The sequence below is a fragment of the Tachypleus tridentatus genome, chromosome 2 (assembly GCF_004210375.1).
Source record: "Tachypleus tridentatus isolate NWPU-2018 chromosome 2, ASM421037v1, whole genome shotgun sequence".
Classification (NCBI taxonomy): domain Eukaryota; kingdom Metazoa; phylum Arthropoda; class Merostomata; order Xiphosura; family Limulidae; genus Tachypleus; species Tachypleus tridentatus.
In genome coordinates this window covers 151131530-151156217 of record NC_134826.1, presented here as the reverse complement: position 1 = coordinate 151156217, position 24688 = coordinate 151131530, and the positions used below count along the sequence as shown (strand labels likewise).

The 24688-nt window shown below is 34.1% G+C and overlaps 1 protein-coding gene across 18 annotated transcripts in view; it reads left to right on the top strand.

The window, feature by feature from the left end:
• The window catches only part of LOC143245365 (uncharacterized), a 161196-nt gene that overhangs the window by 50922 nt on the left and 85586 nt on the right, over positions 1 to 24688 (top strand). For 16 of the 18 annotated variants that reach the window (XR_013025604.1, XR_013025607.1, XR_013025605.1 and 13 more), the window contains 2 exons: positions 15058 to 15260; positions 18171 to 18376. Coding sequence is in view for 13 of the 18 variants with exons in the window: in XM_076491617.1 (XP_076347732.1) it covers positions 15058 to 15260; positions 18171 to 18376 (409 nt within the window). In the remaining 5 variants the exon portion in view is untranslated. The remainder of the gene's footprint in view (positions 1 to 15057; positions 15261 to 18170; positions 18377 to 24688) is intronic. The other 2 variants (XM_076491613.1, XM_076491624.1) reach the window with 1 other exon arrangement.

Genomic DNA, 24688 nt, shown 5'->3' with positions numbered 1-24688 from the left:
TTTTAAATCAGCCATTCCACTGTATGGAAAATAGTCGACAAGTGGAGGGCTTTCAAAACAACTGCCAACATGCCCAGGTCTGGTCATCCAAGTAAGTTCACCCTGAGAGCAGGCCGCAAGATGCTAAAAGAGGTTTCCAAACACCCTAACATGTTATCATGGGACCTACAGCAGGCTCTGGCTACTGTTGATGTGAAAGTGCATGTCTCTACAGTCAGTAAGAAACTGCACAAGTTTAACTTGCATGGGAGGTGTGCAAGGAGGTAACCTTTGCTCTCTAAGAGAAACATCAAGGCCAGACTGAAGTTTGCCAGAGAGAATGTACACAAAGACTAGGACTTCTGGAATAATGTTCTTTGGATAGATGAGTCCAAAATTGAATTATTTGGACACCAGAACAGACGACATGTTTGGCGTAAACTAAATACAGCATTCCAGGAAAAGAACCTTATACCAACTGTGAAGCATGGAGGTGGAAGTGTCATGGTTTGGGGCTGCTTTGCTGCAGTAGGACCTGGACAGCTCAAAATCATAGAATCCACCATGAATTCTGTTGTGTATCAAAGGGTGATTGAGGATCATGTGAGACCATCTGTACAAAAATTAAAGCTGAAGCAGAACTGGACCCTGCGACACAAAACATGCCAGTAAACCCACCAAGGACTGGCAGAAAACTTAGAAATGGAGAGTCCTGAAATTGCCGAATCAAAGTCCAGGCCTTAATCCCAATAAGATGCTGTCGTGTGACTTGAAACAGGCTGTACATGCAAGAAACCCTTCTAACATCTAACAACTGAAAGAATTTTGCATTGAGGAGTGGGGCAAACTTTCTTCAGCTCGATGTCAGAGACTGGGAGATGGTTACAAGAAGCGTTTCACTGCAGTTATTTCAGCCAAAGGGGGTAACACTAGCTATTAAGGGGTAGGGTGTCCTAACTTGTTCCTCAGTTAGAATATACATTTTTGTAGAATTACATTTACAGAAGATCTTGAAAAGTCTTTTCTTCAGTTTTAATTGTTTAGTTACATTCCTATAATCTATCAGTATTGTTGAAATTGAGATCAAATATCTATATATCCAAATATGTTACACAAATACACAGGCTTTCATAGGGTGTCCTAACTTTTTCACATGACTGTATGTGCTCGAGTTGAACCACGTTTTTGTGAAGTCAAAAACACTTAAACTTTAGTATTAAATATTACACTATCCAACACATACATTTCACACAACCAACATGCCATTTTCCCCCATTGGTATAGTGGTAGACTTTAAGACTACAGTGCGAAATTCCAAATTGTGATTTCCCCAGTGGACACAGAAGATAACTCAACGAGGCTTTGTTCTAAAATAAACAATCAAAACATAAGAGACATCTTGAAATAACATTTGAAACTAACCAGTACGTCAGTATTAACTAGACATACAAAATACAAACAACAATTTGAACTAAAAGTCAAAAGGGAGTTAGGTTCAACCTTACAAAACAATAGAGAAGTAGTTGGGAGAAGTTGTATAATATTCCTACATAGCTTTGCACTCACTCATGGTGTATAATGTAATTAACAGTTTGTACTGTTAACTATAACAATGTAAACAAAATCCATTCTTCCCACAAACTGTCGTCAAACTAACAAAAGTATAATGTAATACACTATATAAATAAGACACTGTTTACGACACAAGTTCAGTCTTCTTGTGTAGATTCAGTTTCCTAGGTTCCATTCTTCACCAAGAAACAGAAGTAATGTTCTGTGTTTCCACTTCATGACTAGCTTCGTACTTCATTCCAATAAATAATTTAATATACATTTTGTAATTTTTAGCTTGTCCAGTGCTGAAGTACTGCTACAAGTAGTTTTTAATGTCGTTTCAAGGTGTCTGTTAGTGTTATGTTAATATTATAGGTAAGGACAGTGATATATTTAATATTGAGGTTTTGACCTCTTGTTTCATTGTGAAAATGTAATGAATTTAGGTGTATAAATTTATTTACGTGTTTGGTATGGTTTTTATTGAAATTATTTTACTGTGACTTGAAATACTGAACGAAATTGCCTTTGCATCAAACATTGCATTAGACAGTCGCAAAAAATACTTATATATGTTACAGTTATTACTGGTAAAAATACTCATATGTATTAGTGTTAACACTGGTAAAAATACTCATATGTATTAGTGTTAACACTGGTAAAAATACTCATGTATTAGTGTTAACACTGGTAAAAATACTCATATATTAGTGTTAACACTGGTAAAAATACTCATATGTATTAGTGTTAACACTGGTAAAAATACTCATGTATTAGTGTTAACACTGGTAAAAATACTCATGTATTAGTGTTAACACTGGTAAAAATACTCATATTAGTGTTAACACTGGTAAAAATACTCGTTAAACACTGGTAAAAATACTCGTACGTATTAGTGTTAACACTGGTAAAAATACTCGTACGTATTAGTGTTAACACTGGTAAAAATACTCGTACGTATTAGTGTTAACACTGGTAAAAATACTCGTACGTATTAGTGTTGACACTGGTAAAAATACTCGTACGTATTAGTGTTGACACTGGTAAAAATACTCGTACGTATTAGTGTTGACACTGGTAAAAATACTCGTACGTATTAGTGTTGACACTGGTGAAAATACTCGTACGTATTAGTGTTGACACTGGTGAAAATACTCGTACGTATTAGTGTTGACACTGGTGAAAATACTCGTACGTATTAGTGTTGACACTGGTGAAAATACTCGTACGTATTAGTGTTGACACTGGTAAAATACTTTAGTGTTGACGTACGTATTAGTGTTGACACTGGTAAAAATACTCGTACGTATTAGTGTTGACACTGGTGAAAATACTCGTACGTATTAGTGTTGACACTGGTGAAAATACTCGTACGTATTAGTGTTGACACTGGTGAAAATACTCGTACGTATTAGTGTTAACACTGGTAAAAATACTCGTGCGTATTAGTGTTAACACTGGTAAAAAATACTCGTACGTATTAGTGTTGACACTGGTAAAAAACTACTCGTACGTATTAGTGTTGACACTGGTAAAAATACTCGTACGTATTAGTGTTGACACTGGTGAAAATACTCGTACGTATTAGTGTTGACACTGGTAAAAATACTCGTACGTATTAGTGTTGACACTGGTGAAAATACTCGTACGTATTAGTGTTGACACTGGTAAAAATACTCGTACGTATTAGTGTTGACACTGGTGAAAATACTCGTACGTATTAGTGTTGACACTGGTAAAAATACTCGTACGTAATAGTGTTGACACTGGTAAAAATACTCGTACGTATTAGTGTTGACACTGGTAAAAATGCGAATATATATCAGTGTTATTACCAGTTGCAAAGTAAGAATAATAATTACTGATATGAATTTAATATTGTGAGCAGTAGTAGTGATATTTAACTGGTAAGTTCTAATTTATACATGATTTAGTTTAATTCCTCATTTTCGTAGGTTGTTATATTTGATTCATTCATCATGTTTATCTTTTTTATTGTTACAATTTATTGTAAAGAAGTATACTCGACTTCCAGTAGCATAATGAGAAAAATATTAATTAAAGTGAAAAACCAAAAACAACAAAAATACACACTGAACTTTCTGAAATTTTCTTCCTTGGATTAGCTTTACTGGCTCTGGTATGTTGTTGTCACCTCATCTTTTTAATTTATATTGTACTGTGCTATGCACTGTTTAGTCATTTTTATTATTGTCTTTGACTTGCCTTTTGTCATATGTAGAACGTTCATTTAAACTGTTAGAACAAAACTCCACCTTATACCATTACACCAGTATGGAACAGGGTCCCACCTCATACCATTACACCAGTGTGGAACAGAGTCCTGTTAAGAATATTGAGATAAGTGCTGCCACCTGTATGAAAACATTCATCACAGGAACAGGAAGTATTGTGATGTCACACTTTATATTTTTTTTGTACATGTGCTCTCATTGAATAAACATATATTAACAGGTTATGGGCCCAGGAATGCTCTAATAGTGCTTAAACATATGAAATTGTTTTAAAATTGTTAGTTCAAGTAATCAAGAGATACTGAAGTTTACTGTAGAACAGTTTACAAGTTTTGTTTGATAGCACAGGATTTACATGGATACTTTATCACAAGTACTGGGTGATTCGTTTCCTTTGTCTGGAAGCCATTGTGAAATATCAAGATAAACTGTAAGTAAAATTTTGATTGACACTGTATTTTCTCAAGTCATATAAAGGGAGAAATAATTCTAAATCGAAGAAAGGAATATTACAGTTGTGGTTAAAATAGTTTGACAATGGAAGATAAAATATCAATTGATAAGTTGAGAGAAAATAATTGGGCCACATGGAAATTTCAAATGGAACATTTATTAAGAGGAAAAGGGCTTTGGGGCCATGTGACTGAAACAGAGGTATTGGCAAAGACAGCCAATGGTAAAACAAGGGCAGATAACAACAGGAAAAAGGAAAGAATATTTTCAACAATTGTTCTGAATATTCAAGGTGCACAACTCTATCTTGTCACCTCATGCACAACTCCTAAGGAAGCATGGAATGTACTGTGTACTCACTTTGATAGGAACACACTAGCCAATAAACTATTCCTGAAAATGAAGTATTTTCAATTTGAGATGAAAGAAAGCATGACTGTCCAGGAACATTTGAAACAAATGAAGGAATTAACAGATCAGCTTGCTGAAGTTTGGGTGTAAATAGCAGAAGAGATTCAGATTGTTACTTTATTTAGTAGTGTGCCAGCTAGCTATGATACAATTGTGACAGTCCTGGAAACCAAAACTGATGATATCTCATTAGAATTTGTGCAACAGGCACTGATTAATGAAGAACAAAAGAAGAAAAAGACCACATCGAATGAAACATCATCAACTGCATTAGCCACTCGTAGCAACTTCAAACCACATGGAACACAAGAAACAAGGAAAAGAGATAACAGCTTCAAGTGTTACAAGTGTTGCATAGAGGGGACAAATAAAACACAATTGTCCAACACTGAAGGAAATGGTCCACAAAGCTAAGAATGTGGATATTAATGTGTTGGAAGATTACACTGATGGAAATAGTGGTGTTGCTTTTGTAACAAACCAGGATAAAGGAATAGGAAATGGGGAATGGTTAGTGGATTCTGGTGCATCTAGGCATACGACACACCAGAGGAACATATCAAATTATCACAAGTTTAGCAGACCTTAGCAAGTTAGGATTGGTGGTGGAAGAACTGTTGAAGCTCTTGGAGCTGTAAACTGTAAACTAGTAATGATATTTAAAGCCAGTAATTCAAAGCATGTCACAATGCAGAGTGTCCTTCATATACCAAAATCAGCTAACAATCTATTTTCAGTAGGAGCTGTTGGAAATATTGTGCAGTTTGGAGTTAATCGCTGTTACATCTGAGGTAAGTCAGGACAATTCCATGGCATGGGTACAAGAAAGAATGATGGTCTATACAAACTGAACTGTAAGACCAGTGTTATTGAGAATGTTTCAGTAGCCTCAAACAGCAGCATGAATGGCTTAGATATATGGCATCAATGACTATGGCATGTCAGTGTTTCACAGACACGGAAGCTTGTCAGGAGTGGAAATGTAAGTGGAATCAAATTCCAAAAGTCTGATGAAGCCAGTTTCTGTGAGGGATGCACTGAATGTAAAATACACAGGAAGCCATTTAAGTCAGTGGGAGAAATCAGATCAAAGAGAAGACTACAACTGGTACACAGTGATGTCTGTGGTCCTATGCAATCTCCATCTATTGGAGGTAACAAGTACTTTCTTACATTTATTGATGATTACTCAAGATGCTGCAGAAGGTATTTCTTGAAACATAAGTCAGAAGTCTTTGAGAAATTCAAGGAATTTGAGAAGTTGTACTCAAATGAATCTGCAGAGCGCATCAAAACCCTGCGCACAGATAATGGTGGAGAATATACGTCAAATGAGTTCCAGCAATATTTGAAGTCAAAGGGCATTCATCATGAGATATCAGTAGCATATTGTCCAGAACAAAATGGTGTTGCTGAGTGAAAGTAACAGAACTCTTGTGCAATTAGCAAGAAGCATGCTGTCACATGCCAAGTTACCAAGAATGTACTGGGCGGAAGCTGTAGCTACTGCAGCGTATGTGGGTAACAGAGTATCAACATCGGCAATAAAAGATGGTAGTACACCATATGAGAGATGGTATGGGAAGAAACCAGATGTAGAACACAGTAAAGTGTTCGGATGTCTTGCATATGCACGTGACAGATGCGTCAAGACAGAAATTAGACATGAAGTCTATGAAGGTACGTTTCATTGGATATGATAACTGCACCAAGGAATATCGACTGTATGATGAAAAATACAGGAAGATTTTCATACGGCAAGATGCTACCTTTAATGAAACAGAATTTGGACAAGAGTCTGTGACAAATGAGTATATCTTATGAAGTGAACAGATAGTGGACCAAGAAACAGAAGTTAAAGCTAAAGATAAAGCTGAACGACCAGTAAGAAACAGGAAACCCCCAATCTGCTGTGGATATGATGAGTATGCTGATATAGCAGCAGCAAATGAATCAGTGTGTCACACTGCAAACTTATGCAGTGTGTTAGAGCCAAGCACATTGAGTGAAGCAATGTCAAGTGACAAGGAGTGGAAGTCAGCCACAGATCTGGAATTTGACTCTTTACAGGAAAATGACACCTGGGATCTGGTTGAATTACCAGCTGGAAGAAAACCTATAGTTTGTAAGTGGGTGTTCAAAGTTAAATATGGAAATACTGGAAATGCATTTGAAAGGTTCAGAGATAATGTTGGACTTGCACCAATGGATAAATGAACCAGATAAAGTGATTATTATAATAACAGATTGACAGTAATTGTGAGTTTGTGTAAAACTTAAAATTAAGTGGGAGTGTTAAGAATATTGAGATAAGTGCTGCCACCTGTAGGAAAACATTCATCACAGGAACAGGAAGTATTGTTGTGTCACACTTTATATTTTTTTTGTACATGTGCTCTCAATGAGTAAACATGTATCAACAGGTCCCATCTGATACCATTACACCAGTGTGGAACTTGGTCCCACCTTATACCATCACACCGGTGTGGCCCTGGGTCCTCAAGAACATCATTTGGTTAACAGTTCTCTTTAAATTATATAATGTAGTTATTTTCCTGGTAGTGTTTTGTTTCGTTCTATGTTTTGGGTACTCTTATTGAGCACTAATAACAATATGGAAAGAATACATCAAGGACTTCTACAGTACATACCATAAATGTTTTCAATCTTTAAAGAGAATGTGAAACTGTATTTATGAGTAAAATTAAGCTTTTGTTTTTATAATATTTTAAAATGAAAACATAATCATAAAACTGACTTTTTGGTTTTTGAAAGACATGAACAATTACTTTTATTTCTGTAAAAAATCAAGCAGTACGAGATGTGTAGACTAACTTAAGGTTTTTACAATTTATTCGACTTTCATAAGTCGAGTATCATAAGTATCACTGTAATATTACATATTATCAAACAAATCAGGATTAAACAAGTTTCCTGAACATACTTAGTCCTAAGTATGGGACAAATCATCTGTAACTTGCATTTTATCATGTGAGTTTTCACTGCTACTACAATTTCTCGGGATATACCATCATTTCTCGCCGTTTATCGTGCAATTTGAAAAATCATGCTCTGGACACAAAATTTTTGCTATAGTGGGAAACAGGAAGATGTTTTTAGAGAAATATGCAAAGCTACAGGTTCTTAGTGGCATGGTGGTATGTCTCTAAACTTACCATTTTAGATAACAGATTTTGGTAGCTGTGGTAGACAGAGCACGGATAGCTCATTGTGTTGCTTTGTGCTTAACTTCAAAAGAAACAAGCCAAACTACGTTATTAAATGTGCATCGATCTGAAATCATGATGGGCTCATGGATATAATTTCCTAAAGTCAGTGCATATGGAAAAGCCTTAAGAAGTTCGATACAAAAATACTCACTCCAGAGACATTTGGTGGCACTATGTTCATATTTGTAAAGAATGATTAGTCATTAGACGTTGCATATGATGGATGGAGGAGTTAGTCATGATCTGGCGACTTCCACGTTGGTGATAGATTTAAATTGTATATGTCTGCAGCAGTTCTTGGACTGTTTGATATTAAACATTTTTCTCATTAAACAAAAAAGGACTAATTAGTATGTGAACAACAGCATTTGACATTTTGATGTCTGTAAATTGCAGTTGGCTTCCTGCACAACAGTAGAGTCTATTCTGTTACTGTTGTTTATAATAAGATATATTACTAATATTGGACCTAAGAATTTTAATGTAATATGGTAATCAACTCTTACCTTTGACCCTATCTCAGCAGGCAACGTATAATAGTACTTTCCAGTTATACATTCTCGTGAATAAACTATAACTCTGAACAGTTGGCAAGCTTTCAATAAACTTTAAAAGTTTTTCTTACTACACCTCAGTCAAAAAAGAGAAATTTTAATTAAATATTTTTCTAAAATTATTTTTCTTAATTATACAGTGTCAGAGTGTTGATTGTTCCAAGTTCAAAGCAATCTTTATGATAAGATTAAAAATACTTTTCTTCGTCTGAAAAATTTTAAATAGCGTGTGTATAACAATGAAACCCCCGAAATAAATATGATTTTTTTTCTAGATTAAACATTTGCATTTTATTTTTTATATTCTTTACTCTGACTATTATTAAGTTGGTTGATTTTGACCGGCCTCGTAACCACCATAACCTTGGAAAATTAGGATATAATTTTTTACTTCCACATTTTACTTTATGGAATGACTGTAGATTGTAACTAAAAATCACAGTTGTTTATACGAGACAGCTCAGACCTAGTAAAGGCAGACATCTCATTGCTTACATTTTACTGTTTTATAGCCTTTTGAACTATATTTTTTTAGTATTCATGCCATATGATTACAGTTCACAAGACGACTTTGCAACTCTCTTTATTGTATCCAATTACATAACAAGTGAATTATTGGTGAGCTCTCATAAAAATTATTGGCCAGGTGGGTTAAGGCGTTCGACTCGTAACCTGAATGTTGCGGGTTCGAATCACGGTTGCATCAAACATATTCGCCCTTTCAACCATGGGGGCGTTAATGTGACAGTCAATCCCACTCTTCGTTGATAACAGAGTAGCCGAAGAGTTGGTGGTGGGTAGTAATGACGAGCTGCCTTCCCTCTGGTATTATTAGGGACAGCTAGCGCAGATAGCCCTTGAGTAGCTTTGCGCGAAATTGACAAAAAACAACATAAGATTATTAGTTTTAACACTATTATTTATTTTACTTTATTTAACCAGAAATGTTTTAATTTTTTACATTTTAATTACTTTTATAAAAATAAATAATGGATACACATGAAACACAAAAACTAAAGTACTTACTAGTACAACTAGGGTATGACCAGGTGGTTTGAGAGCTCGACTCGTAATCTGAGGGCTATGGTTCGAAGCCCCATCACACTGAACATGCTCACCCTTTCAGTCGTGGGGACATTGTAATGTGATGGTCAATCCCAGTATTTATTGGTAAAAGAGTAGTCCAAGTAGCCCTCTAGCCTCACACTAGTAAATTAGGGATGACTTGTGCAGGTGGCTCTCATGCACTTTTTCGCAAAATTCAAAACAAACAAACAAATAAACAAGTATAACTGGGGTGTTTTTTTCTCAATCAACTGTCAATGAAACTTACCCTACTTTTTTCACTGATTGTATTACTGCAATAAATAATTTTTATATCATTAAATAACTTATCAAAAAGACAATTATAACATGCAAAAATGAAACTGATGTAACCACATTGTTAAGATTGCATTTCTTCCTCTACCAATATTAATTTACTTTGAAAAATTGTAAAACAAAATAAAAAACGCTAGCTTAGGTATGTACAGACTACCGAGATGGGTGGAAGGTTTGTGATGAAAAGCAGATATTTTGGTAAATTCACTTCTTCTGAGCTATTTGCTGTGTATAATACACAATATGTTTGAAATATAAATATAGAAGGTTTGTGTGAACATAAAGTTGTTTTCATAATTTTAACTAAATGTCATTGCCATACTAAGATATGCACTGAAGAATTTTATTGGAGACCACTAATGCAATATCTGCTTCTTGATATATGTTTGTTTTTTGTAATTAAGCACAAAGCTACACATTGGGTTATTCTATAACGCTGTGCCACTGGGGAACATTAAAGGAAGAAAGTATTTGTTTCTTTCTTGAATTTCTAATAAGATCTGTTTCTACACTCCTGTACTACTTATGGTTTAGTTCATGTCGTTTTTCAGTAATATAGTCAATGTAGTATTCTGTTGGTTATCACTACATATTTGTAAACACATCATTCTAATATTTGTTGTTTTTGTGCTTTGTAGGTATTGAGAACAATGTTAAATGTATAAGCTCGTATCAAGGCAAGTAAAATAGTGTATGAATAGTCTCCTCAGCATGACACTACAAGTTATTTATATTAAGTAATATTTACCAGTCTGTTACATCTGTAATTCCAGTCAAACAGAATCTTTATCATAATCTGTGTTATTTTGATATTTATCTTCTGTCCTAGATAAGTTGATGATAATGGCATCCATAGAATGTTTTCTTCACAAATCACAATGTAATGATATGGTTGTGCATTCAACTAAAGTTAATTATCTGTTAATACAAATTACCTTAGTGTTGAAAATTTATTTTCATTTAGGTTTTTACTTTTCACTGTTATTTTTATAAATTATATCATTTAATTATATAAATTAATATTTACTAAAGATGAATTAGAAGAATTATGAAAAGCAGAAGGACTTCAAATGTTCAAAACAACTTGCGAGGGTGAATTGAGATGTGGTGGATCATAGAAAGAGAATAAACAGTTTTAGATCAGTAATATTTAAACTAAAACACCTTCAGTAACTTAAAGTATATTTGGTTATGGTTTTAAAGTTAAATATTACCTGCAAAGTGTAAATGTAAATTGACAAATAATATTGCTACTGAGAAAAACCAAAATGTTTAAAATAGTGTCCCAACAGTTTAGAACAGAAAAGGAAAATTTATCGTTATTTGATTACTCTGCAGAACAAAGTTTTTGTTTCTTGAACACTGTTGGGTGTTCCTTATAGATTTTGGCTGCTGATCACGAAAATCACATCCAAAGTTGTCCATCACGTACAGTTTCACCGAAATCTTCAGTTTTGTCATGTTTTTTCTTATATTTGTGTCCACATATTTTCGCTTCTGTAAGAGTTTTGTGCTGTCTGGGCATGTCCAGGCATAAAATCAGGCCAGGTTGGAAGCTGTTCTGTGGAAATATGCAGCCCGGCCAGGCCAGAACCAGCTTGACACTGTCTCAGCAGGCTATAAAGGTGGTTTGCATACACAGATGCTGCTCATTGGATTAATATAGACCATATTGTGTGTACGTATTGTTTCAGAATATAGCATTGCCTCAGTAGCACTGTAACAAGTAAGTTAGATGTTTTACAGGACGATTGGTGTCGGTCAATATGACTCGTCAATGTCGTAACAGCCGTGATACATTCTGCTATATTTGTGGCGAGTATACGCTTGTTCGTCAGATACGCTCAATGACTGCTCTTGTGAAGAAAGTATATCATCTGTACTTCGGCTGTAAAAATTGGTGATCAAGAGCAGGAATGGGCACCTAACATTTGTTGTGCAACATGTGCTGTTTGTCTGAGAGCTTGGCTCAGAGGCACTTGAAAGACAATGCAGTTTGCTGTCCCGATGATATGGTGAGAACAGAAAGACCATGTGACGAACTGTTACTTCTGTTTTACTGATGTGTCTGGTTTCTCTGCCAAAAACAATAAGTCAATTGAATACCCTAATCTGCCTTCAGCAATGAGACCCGTGCCACATGCTTTGGGTTGTGACCATGACCCGCAAGAGTGGCGTCTCTTTATTGATTCATCAATGTTAAGCCTTAACAGTATGTATATGTTGCATAACAAACTGTGATGTAATGAAGATGTGTATGTAGGTGTTGTCTAACAAACTGTGATGTAATGAAGATGTGTATGTAGGTGTTGTCTAACAAACTGTGATGTAATGAAGATGTGTATGTAGGTGTTGTCCAACAAACTGTGACGTAATGAAGATGTGTATGTAGGTGTTGTCCAACAAACTGTGACGTAATGAAGATGTGTATGTAGGTGTTGTCCAACAAACTGTGATGTAATGAAGATGTGTATGTAGGTGTTGTCCAACAAACTGTGATGTAATGAAGATGTGTATGTAGGTGTTGTCCAACAAACTGTGACGTAATTAAGATGTGTATGTAGGTGTTGTCCAACAAACTGTGACGTAATTAAGATGTGTATGTAGGTGTTGTCCAACAAACTGTGAAATTAAGATGTGTATGTAGGTGTTGTCAAACTGTGACGTAATTAAGATGTGTATGTAGGTGTTGTCTAACAAACTGTGATGTAATTAAGATGTGTATGTAGGTGTTGTCTAACAAACTGTGATGTAATTAAGATGTGTATGTAGGTGTTGTATAACCAACTGTGATGTAATTAAGATGTGTATGTAGGTGTTGTCCAACAAACTGTGACGTAATTAAGATGTGTATGTAGGTGTTGTCCAACAAACTGTGACGTAATTAAGATGTGTATGTAGGTGTTGTCTAACAAACTGTGATGTAATTAAGATGTGTATGTAGGTGTTGTCTAACAAACTGTGAGGTAATTAAGATGTGTATGTAGGTGTTGTCTAACAAACTGTGATGTAATTATCTAGTTAAAAAGTATACAAGTTTATAAATTCAATCCTCTTTAGGGTACTAACATAGAACTGACAGTTGTACTACCACTAGCTTATCAGTCATGCGACGATTGTTTAGAGGCATCTGTGCAGTACAGCATGATACTTTAATTAATATCAAGTTAGGTTAAAGAACATGTGCATCAAAGGTAAGACAAGAAGCAGGTTTTTATGCAAAGGTTTTTCAACTTGGTATGAAGTTATGCTTGTAAGTTGTGCTGAGAGAAAAGCCAACATGAAGTGTTGGGCAAATAATAACGTTAAAAGATTGTGGGTGGCATGTGTAAATATTCAAAATATTTAGGTTACCTAAGTTGGGATATACATTTTATATTATCCAAAAGAATTCTCGTAGCCCTTTTGTAGCTTTGTGCAAATTTCCAAACACACCAACTACTTATCCAAGAGGAGGTTGTGTACATCTAAGATATGTTGTATTTGTAAAAAAGAAAGGAACTACGTCTGAAACTGAAAACAGCAGTTTTACATCAAAAGACTCTAAACACTTAAAATACGTTCACTGTTATGTTTGTGTTTAGTTAGGATATTACTTTAGTTACTGTAAGAAAAGGACAACCCTCAGACTCCTATGTAGTGGAAAATTAAATAATCAATGTGGAAAACCGAATAAAAGAAATGAAAGTAAAAATGGAAAGAGTGGTTATGATTAATGAAGTTGAACAAGAAAATTTAATTTTTTTTTCAATTTTGTGCAAAACTACATGAGGGCTATCTGTGCGTGCTGTCCCTAATTTAGTAATGTAAGGCACCTATTCATCACCACCCACTGCCAACTTTTGGGCTACTCTTTTACCAACGAATAGTGGGATTGACCATCACACTATAATGCCCACACGGCTGAAAAGACAAATATGTTTGGTGAGATGGGGATTCGAACCTGCGACTCTTAAATTACGAGTCGAACACCTTAATCCACCAGGCCATGCCAAGCCACGTTTAATTTAATGACTGGAGAGTCAAAATACCATTATGTTTTGTCTGAGATTTCTATTCTCTTACATATTTGTTAAATATGTGATAAATTAATTCTTATACTCTTCATGTTGAATATAAAAGGTTTGTTCTCTCTCATATATCATGTTTTAGTTACTGTTTTTGTCATTGAACAATTTTAACCAGAAAGACAAGGTATTGGTTAATTAAAGTGAATGTTAACTAAATACAAATTGTTTGTTAGTGTATGCCCTCTAATTGTTCAATACTTCAGGATTAAGTATTGTTTACAATATGCTTGTAAGTTTATTATTCTATAAAGATGCTTTAATGAACTGTTCAGGAACACTGAATGATTCATCTCATTAATGTTTAACATATTTTACTGAGAATTAAAGATACAATTGTGCCTCTAGTATTCAGTGCTTTTAGGATAGATTCCATTGTGGCAACATGGAATAATTACCAAAAATAAGAAAGAAAAATGACATTTTCGAAATCTTAGACATTGAACAAGACACAAATGATAAATCTAAATTATAGGTGATAATTCTTCAAGAAATCAGTTGCTGAAAGAATTTTTCATCTGTGAAATAACCTTGTTATGAAACTACAGACAGGTTCGACAAAAACCCAATTCCTTAAAAGTATATAAACTAAACCTTGGGAATTAAAGAAACACCAGTGGGTAAAATCTTTATAAAATGTATACAAAATTGGTGTTTTCATTTTGAGTTTACTTCTGTATTACAGTTTTTACAGTAAGGAAGATATTTTTAAAATGTGTGATGTTTTGAACACTGATGTGGTCTTTCTAAAGTTTCATCATCAAGGCAGAAAAAGATCGTGAATCTATAATGATTTTTTTAAAAAATTAATCATTGTACAAAGTGCTTTAGAAATTTAGTATTCAGAAGTAGATTAAGTGAATGTTGTTTATGATCTATATATTTTTTTCACTGTTGTAACAGTGGGTTAGAAGATTATTCTGTATATTAGAGTAGAACTAACCTAGCATTTTCTTTCCAGTCAAATAAACAGATGGTGATTTACATATGTAATCAATTTATTTGTAATAAATAATGTATTTGTTGGAATTGTTTACAAACAAGTTATTTATTTAATGTTTAAACAGTTTAAAGTATCATGGTATTTAAGAACTTAAATAAGTCAAAGATGTTTGTATAATTTTGTATTGTTTTATTGACATGTCAGTAATAAAATTCCACATTATTTTTATAGCTATAACTTCACTTTACTGGTCAAAAAGGACACAAGGTCAGCCTCCTCTAGCATCTTTGTGAAAGTAATTGATGGAGATGATATCCCGCCTTTCACTCTATTGGATATAGCATATGTGAACAACTTAGTTGACTTAGATACTGATTTGAAACTGTATTATCTACCAGATACTGATGAGAGTAAATGTTCAAGACGTCCAGGTTGTAAGTTGTGAAACTGAACCAATCTTCACGAATACATCTGTGAAGATGTATACATCATAAATAAAAATTTATTGAATCATTTAATTTATATAAGAGCAGTATTGATTTTAATGTAGGAATATTGCAAATCCAACACCTTTGTAGTGTTTAACTATAAAACACTTGTAGGAGGAAAAGGAATGTTATTCACTTTGAAATTATGAGGACAATCAATTCATCTTATTTAATTATTAAATATAAAAATATGTCATACCCTTTATTTCAAAACTTGTGCTGCCACCTATCATTGCAGCAAGAATAAGGACTCTAGAACTTCCCTGCGGCTGACTTGATCAAAACATTATAACAAAATTGTGTGATTGTTGAATCTTTTAACAGGCACACTTTCAATTTTAACCCTGTGTCTATAGTCTGTAGTGAATGAATATGTTCATCCATAAACATAGTATTTTCAAACTACTAATCACGTTTTCTATGCCATAAGATGCCATTTGTGTCTGCTCTGATTCTCGTAGTGATGCCAAACACTGTACTACTGTTTTACTTTACAGAAGTAGCACATCTGATGACATCCTGCTGTTTTCATCTTTGTGTTTGAAATTCGTACTCAATGTTAAGAGATTCGACCTGTGGATTTCATTATAGATATAATTTTAAAACTTGTTTGTCAGATGTAAAACTGTTTAAGTGAGGAGAGTTTGTTTAGTATTTTGTTATTGTGAAGTAAACCTGTTCGTTTAACCCATGTTCCGTATTGAAAGAGAAGAAATAAGACGGTATAGATTTTAGTGCAGAGACACTTCAAATCAAAACTGGCTAGACACATAAATATTAAATTTAACATTCTGTACAGAACTGAAATCAAAATATTTACTTTAATAGTAATTACAACATGTATGACTTCTCGAAGATGTAAGAAACTTGTCATTTTATTATTAGAAGTTTAATATTTCAACATAGCAACTGATCATTTCATTTTGTGAACTTTAAGTGAACGATACTTTATTGAAATATTAGAATCAGCTAATCTAATTTTTTATAAACACCTTTTCAGATGTAATTTTGTCTTTGTAGTTTTGTTTTTCATCTAAATATTGGATCCTTGTTTAGTTTATGGCTATTTTGCTATTATTTAATTCATATGTTCTTACTGATGAAGATTTACTGACATATTTTCTTTGCTTGGTTTTATTATGGCTAATATATTTGTCAGGTTACAAAAGTTCTGTATTCATTGTTTTTTGTCAAAGGTTATAAGGAAGTATTTTCTTTCTTGAAACTGTTATTATTAGAAAATTCAAGTTTTGTAATACAAGTTTTCACTTAATGAAATCTCTCATTGGTGAAAAATGTTGGAGAGTCTTTTAAATATTGCAAGGAAAAGTTAAAATATCACTATGGATCAAACAACGGTGTTTTATAACAATTTCAGAATTTTTGTTTGTATGCTGATTGTTAAGTTGATGATAAAATAAATTATTAATTCTGCCACCTAAAGTGTTTGGAAACAAATTCATTCCCTTGCTAACCAAAACAGACAATGGGTTTTATAGGACTTAATAATTTCATAACGCCAAAAAAATAATGTTACAATCTTTAAAAAAGTGTTTTCTACATAAATAAAGTCAAACATAGAAACTGAGTTTTCAAGAACCATTTACTTGAAAGTTTACATTCTGATAAATTCATGTAGATAATTTTATCTTTTAAATTCTTTAAGTGTTTCTTTATGTGGCTTTTTAAATGAATTTTATGATATGAACTTGAAATTGGAAAACAAAACATCAAATAACATGTTTTGGTTTGCAGTTTTGATGAATTCACTCTAGTAACAATATTTATGAGGAAGTAATTAAAATATTTTCTCTACTCTAAGGATTGAGACAGTGTGACTCTTGTACTGATCAGTTAAAATATGAATGAGTGATTTGTATCCTTTAATTTTGGGAAACTAATGTAGGTGAAGTAAAATTAATGTTCCAAATACTATTGAAAACATATAAACAAATTTATTATGAAGTTCAAGTGAAAGAAAGCAGTATATGTTTAATTTAGAAGCTTAAGTCCCTTCTTAATCCTATGATTTGTATACTGGGTATATAAATTACAAACAAAAGAATAGCTCATCAGATGTCAACTAAATATTTTATCAGGACACCTAGTATGTTATTCCATTATTTTGTACATAAGACTAAATAGAACTGTTCCAGATTTGAGTTCTGTTTGGCACAAAATTAGTTATATGTTGTGCCATTTTGTATTCCTTTTTTTCTCTCGATTCAATGAATCCATGTACATACTTAGTGTCACATGGGAACCAAGGCAGGTAATTCAGGCAATATTATCAAGTGGTTGTTGATATCATGTAATTGTTAGTACGTACTTGTTGATGTAAAAGTAATTAAATATAGCCCTCATTTCCCAGAACAAACAGTAATGAAGTTAGGTTAGACCTTTGTTAATTGTTGTGCAGTGTGGTGATCATGACAAGATTAAATATATTCTGAAACAATCTAATTAACCTATCGATGTCACAGTGATTATTTTAATTTACTTTTATTCATTGCAAGAATCTATGTAAGTTATAGTTATTTAACAATAGTATTTTAACAGTTACACATATTGAAGTTTAATTTTACTGTATTTTAAATAAAGTTTAATGGTGGACTCTTTTGTTTTTAGTGTACAACTGTTTTTCTCGTATCATAGCCACACTATTGACTCAAAAGATATTCCATAACTTCTATATGTCGGATCTGGCTCCTAGATCTGGAAATATTTATTGAAGCTTGAATCAGAAACATTGTTTACAAATCTTTTATTTTATGATGTGTTTTATTTAATAACATACAAATTCTGTAAATTTGATTGTATAAAATATGTACTTATTAAATTTGTTTTCTATTTTAGCAGGTTTGGATTGTATTTATTTTAAGAAATGGAAACTTACATACAGCCCTGACAACTATGGAAATATATCTCGTTTTAAACTCCTTGCTGATGAACTGTCAACTGGAGATTCTGGTATTTTAAAGTATGGGGAAGGGAAATATCTCGACATCTTTTTTGTTTTTAATTTGACTTCGGCAGCTCCTCCATTCATTGGTATTTTAAAGGTTAGTATAAATTTATTCTTTTTATTGTATCAGTTATTTTTCAATTGTGCATTAGTAATTTAAGTTGAAATACAAAACATTGGGTTTGATAAGTAAATGAGAAAAATAACCCCAAATTTTGATGTTGCTTAATCTGAGATGCAAAACTTTAACAGCAGGATTCGTATGGTTAAAGGAAGTCTTCTTATTGAAATTTATTAGAATTGGAGCTGTGAAGATTGTTATTTCCTTTAGATTGAAATATATTTGTGTATCAGCATTTATTTAATAAATTTACATCAAAATATTAATGTAACATAGTATGACGTATGAGAAAAACATTTATCCCATTACTTGTTTTCTAAGAAATCATTAATTCCCTTAATAACATATTTACTGCTCTTGATGTACATGTGAATTTAACAGTTGTTTATATGTGCTGATAAGGCACATGTACATCGTAAATAAATAATTGGAGATTAGATGTTTTAGTAGATTTATTGTTATCTTATTTTCACATCAAAAACACAATGATATTGTAGTAAAACTCATCACTACTTGTCACTGAAGATGCCACGTTTTCCAACTGTTAATATGTTAAAATCTCGTTAGGTTATGGCTTTCTCTAATGCCAACAACATATAAATCAATAACCATGTCATCTTGTAAGAAACACAAAACTATCCTCATTGGACATTAGTCTGTGTTTTTGAAAACTTAAACTTGTGTCCCCAAATCTTATTTCTTAAGAAAAAAAATTAGAGAAATAAAAAAACTTTCCTCAATCGATTTATAAGATAAGTTTACTTAACGTTTAAGATTCTGACTTTCTCTTCTTTCATCAAAATACTATAGACTTTAAAATCTTTACATAACCTTTTCAGTGATTTTTGTAAAGAAATGATGTGCGGTCAACGTGCTTATAAACACATCGTAAAATCCTACAAATGCTGTTCTACTTGCTACAGAGTTGTGCCTTAATGAAAATTTGAGAGTGTACCACCCTATAGGAGGGTACAATTTTATATTAAATGTGTGATCCAAGTTATAATAATCTGGTTGCATTATTTTGCACTTTCTTTACTTAGAAGGTCATTTGTGAAATTTGCTCTGCAACCTTGACTAACTTTGCTTCTCTGACTACCATTAATGTTCGTAAAAGTCAAATCATTGACCATATAAACTTTCCACTAATAGCATAGATCCTTGACTGATATCGGTGCTTTAATCTCTCTGGCAAATGTGTGATGATATACTAGAAATGTAAAGGAAGGATTGTGTAGGTGTTTTCTTATAGCAAACCTCATCAGACTATCTGCTGAGTCCACCGAGAGGAATCAAACCCTTGATTTCAGCATTGTAAATCTGTAGACTTACTGCTGTATCAGCATGGGTCAGAGGATTGTCTATCTGCTGTTGTGGTCAAAGTATTTTAATTTTAGTCTTTCTAGTTACTACCAAGAAATTAAGACTATGATATGGCTAAAACTGTGATTTCCTGCTATTTTTGAAGTTTCTTAGAAGAACTTGAATATATTTTCTTTTGTTTTTAAAATATTTGATATATTGTTTTAGAATATTATAAAATATGTTTCAATAATAAAAGTTATTTTTTCAAATTCTTTCTTCATCAAAAATAAATTACCTATAAAGAAAAGTGGTACAACTATAGATAAATAATGTAAATGTGTGGTGAATCTGTGTTTAATATTCTGTTTGTGTATATTTTTTAATTTGTCGGAATCGTATGGACGTAAAGTAAAGACCACCTTTGTTAAAGTTATTTTCAAATAAAATATTTTGTTTTGTGATATGATAAATAATTTTTAAATACTTTAGAGCAGAACAATGTGTTGAGACTGTTCCATTTTGTTTCTTTAAAGTTTCATATTCGTCTTTAGTGTACTCACAGAGTGATGTTCATATACTTTCACTTCTAATTAATATTAAAACAGTTTTTTCTTAACTTCAATTTAATCCCACTTTATTACAGTTGCATTGTTGTTTATACTTTTGATTATTGGTTGATTCTTCCTCATTAAGAATTCTGTAGTCCATATTGCCACTTCATGGATCAAATCTGTGACAAGTCAGGCCTCTTGTGTGGGCAACCCAGAAGAGAATTTATCTGGAACTATTTGTTGGGAGATTAAACATTACATAAATTATCCTCTGTCTTCAGATCTCACCTCACGTCTTCCTGAGCAAGATGAGCCTGTTCAGGCAGACAAAGACTTGGATCACGTATTTCCACCTACTCATTTTGAAATGCTTTTCCATTCCCTGTCTGAGAAGTTGGTTAGTCTTAATACAGTCTTTTCATATGTTGTTTCTCAGATATGTGATGTTTTATCCCTTTTCTCTATTTCCTGTGAACCATGTCCTTCCTTACTACATGAACACCCTTCCCTTTCCTATTTGGTTTTCCTCTCATGAGATGTTTGGATACATGTTGACCAATGTGCTTCACAAGTAAGTGACAGAATTAATATGCCTTGACCCCCATGAACTTTGGATCAAATTTCTTTTCCATGTCATTGTGCAGACTGCCTTTTCTGGATTAGCAGTTATGAGGGTTCATTTTCCATGTTTGGGGTGTAGCCCCTGAATGTGTCATAAGTATGATCCATTCCAAAATTTTCCCACTCTGTCTTATCTTGTCTATCTTTCCTTTGAGGCTTTCCACTGAAATACTGAAGGATTTTGTGGGACATCCTCTCCTTTCTTTTTTCTTGTTGTATCATTTGTTGTTGTTTGCCCCAGCTTTACATACGTGGTTTCTCTGTTGTTGGGACTTTCTAGGTCGGGATCTGACCTTAACTTGTGTCTGTTTATCATTATCTCAACTCTGGGAGTTATATATGACCCCATTTCTGCAGCAATATGTCCTCTTTATCCTTGAGTCTTTGAAATCACAAGTTGAATTAGCACAACAACAGTTCACAATTTTCTAACATTTTTGCCTTTTTACCTCGGTCAGAGCCAAATATGGCACCTGTCACAGTTTTCCTTCCCTTCCTGACTCATAACTATCACTTCTTCTTAGAGTGCCTTATCTTGTTGCTGTCTTCAATGGCATACGACGTGTTGACAACAGTATCAATGTCCACTTAGTAAGTTGTGGTTTTGTAGGAGTGTGATTTGCTAATTTTTTTTCCATACTGGCATCCTTTCATCAAGCATTACTGGGTTTTATCTGAAAAATTCAGGATTCCATTTTTCCTCACCTCCTGTGTCTCGTGTACTTCTTTACTTCCTTCTGCAGCAGAATACCATGACGAACCAGAATCTCTTGGAGCTGGTTCAGGAAGTACTATCTCAGCAAGCCGTACAAATTGCTCTACATTGTCCACCAAGTTATTATTCCAGATTCTTTGTTGTTCCCAAGAAAACTTGGAATTGAAGGCCTGTCATTGATTTGTGTCACCAGAATCACTTCATTAAGCTGTCCTGTTTTACCATGGAATCATTTCTCACTCTGTGGTGGGTATTTTCTCCAGGCTTATGAGTGACCAAAATGGACTTTGTTAATGGTTATCTTCACATCCATATATCACCATAGTCTCGTCCATGTCTTTGATTTGTCCATCACGGGGTGGTTTATCAATTTCATGTTCTGACCTTCAGGCCTGCTTCTGTCACTTATGTCTTTTGTTGCATGGTCAGAGCTTTTGTTCACCATCCTCATGGTCTGGGGTTGTGATTCAACCATTATTTGAATGACTGACTTCTTCTGGCTCATTCCAAACTGAAGATGGCTAGCCATACTCATTAAGTGGGCTGATTAATCAAATTGAAGAGAGTGCCCAGCTTGGCCTGTCTTGCAGATGGGGATTCTCCACTTCAAACAAAGACTCTCTCAGGAATACCTGGGAGATTGCCAGACCATCTCTAAAGGGGTCCATGTAGCACAGGGAAACACATTTGGTCTTGCTGTGGTGGTTCTTCTGTATCCAGTGGTGCAGTACTAGAACAGAAGTGCCATACTACGTAATTGAGAATTTGTTCTTAGCAGGCACTAATGAGTGATGTGGGAAATAAGGATGATAAGGTGCCCAGCAATGAAATCTTCTCGGAGGCAGTCTGCCTCTCGATTTCTTTTTCCTCAAGTTTGAGAGTGTTGTCACTTTGCTAGGAATTGATGGAAAATGACGTCGTTTACTTGTAGCTATGCAATTAGCAGAGTTTTTCCCACACAGGTTACATTGATGCATTTGCTACATACTTCAATCACAAATTACTCCTCTTTTGATCCCAGGTACTTTATCCTTGGGCTATGGCTATTTATTTTTTCAGCCAGGAATGGTCACGTAGAGTTCTTTATGCTTACCTTCTTATCCAGTTACTTCATCAAGTGATCTCTCTCTCACATCTACACCACTCTATGAGGAGTCCTTCTGATTACTCCTTATTGGTCAACAACTTTTCCCTCCAGTACCTCTTCCTTTGTCTCCCTGATTTCTTTATTATTTTTAGTCACCAGTTCTTTATTCAACCATTCACATTTTTCATCCTTATGTCTGGCTTTTATTTGGTCTTTGGTGAAATGATCGTGCTTTTTTCCATCAAGTAACTCCTTTTAGCTAATGCCATATATCCTTTTTCAATGGAGGTGTATCAGTACAAATTGAAAGAGTTCCACAGTTAGTCTATGACTCAGGGATTCCTTATAGATGGACCTACTGTTGCTTGAGTGGCAGAGTTTCTCACAGGCTATTAAATTTGGGGTCTTCAGTCTTTTCACTCTCAGAATAGCAGACCCTCCATCCATGCCTTTTGTTTTTTCAGTACTGTCGAGTTTTTGCTTCCCCTGTCCTTACCATGCTAATATATATTTTCCAGATTTTTCACCTCTCCCCAGATGGTCTAATGTTCCAGACCAGGATGTTAATGTGATCCTTCATTTTCTCACTTTACTTCTGTTTGAACCACTTTCCTCACATTACATGTTTCACTCTTCATCTTATCTTGTGTACATCAACGGTCTGATTTGCTTACCATTGATGTATCATGTACACTTTACCACCATACCTGTCTTTTCTTTATCTGCTTTGATTCTTCCTTTCAAAGACCTCAGCAGCTAGGGAAGGTAACTTCTCCTTTCTGACTATTTCCCTTACTTCTATATTTGTGGTGATGTGCCTCAGGATTTGGAATATTTTCTGAAGTTAGTGCACCAACACTATACCATTTCCTTTTTCAGTTGTATGTTTGTTGTAGTCATTGCAGTCAGAGTCGAGGCAGGCCTCTTATTCTAGTTTCCTATCGTTCTCAGCTATTACTTGTTCATTCCTTCACAGGTTCCTCATATATTTGTTTTATTTGACATATATGGCAACGTCACCAACAGTACCAGTGGGAGCTCATTTGCCCAAAGTTATTCTCCTTTGGTGAATTTTCATCACTAATCCATGGGCTGTTTGGCTTTTATCTGAGTTACTTGTTCTACAATTCCTTTCCCCCTCTCCTTTGTCTCAGGTACACATTTCCTTGGAATCCCACTACCTGTCAATGTTTGTCCAAGGCAGTATAAGATCTTCTATTCTAACAGGCCGCTAAACCTGTCTATCATCTTTCTGTAGTTTTTTTATTCCAGGCTGTTTGTTAACACCATGAAAACTGGAGACTGGTGGCCTGTTATTGATTTTCCTGTCTCAGTACTTTTCTGGTTTTACCATGTTTTACATTGATGTCGTTTATTACGCTTAGGCAAGATGTTTTTCATGTTTATCCACAAGATGGACATACTTGCATATTCCAGTGCCTTGTTAGCCATAACACTGTCTTTGATTCTTTTGCCACGTTGTGGTTTATCAGTTTTGTGCACTGCCCTCTGGGCTTGCTTCAGCTCCATATATTTTTCTCAGATGGTTAAATCATTCATCCATCATTTAAATGTGCTTTTATCATTACATGGATGACTGACCAGTGTGGGCTTGTTCAAACAGGAGTCTGTTCATCACACTTATTGGCTGCTCCTGAATGTGGTTTATGTGGGCTGATTAATCAAAATTCTGCATGCTCAATGTATTGTCCATTCGAGTGTTTTTTTTAAACATTAGTCAGGTGTTACCTTCTCTTTTTTCTACTTTATTCAATGGAACTTTCCATTCTCCATATCCTTATTGCTTCCTTCAGGAGGGTGGGATTGATCAACAGGAAGCTTTGGAATGTTGGTATGTAACAGAAGAAAGGTCTTTTCATATAAATATCATAGAGCTTCTTGTTGTAAGTTGTACTTTGGTTAATCTTCTGGCCATCTAGCCAAGAATTGCCTGGTAATTATTCTTCTGCTTACACACTTTGAATCATTTTCTTTTGGGCCCATACTTT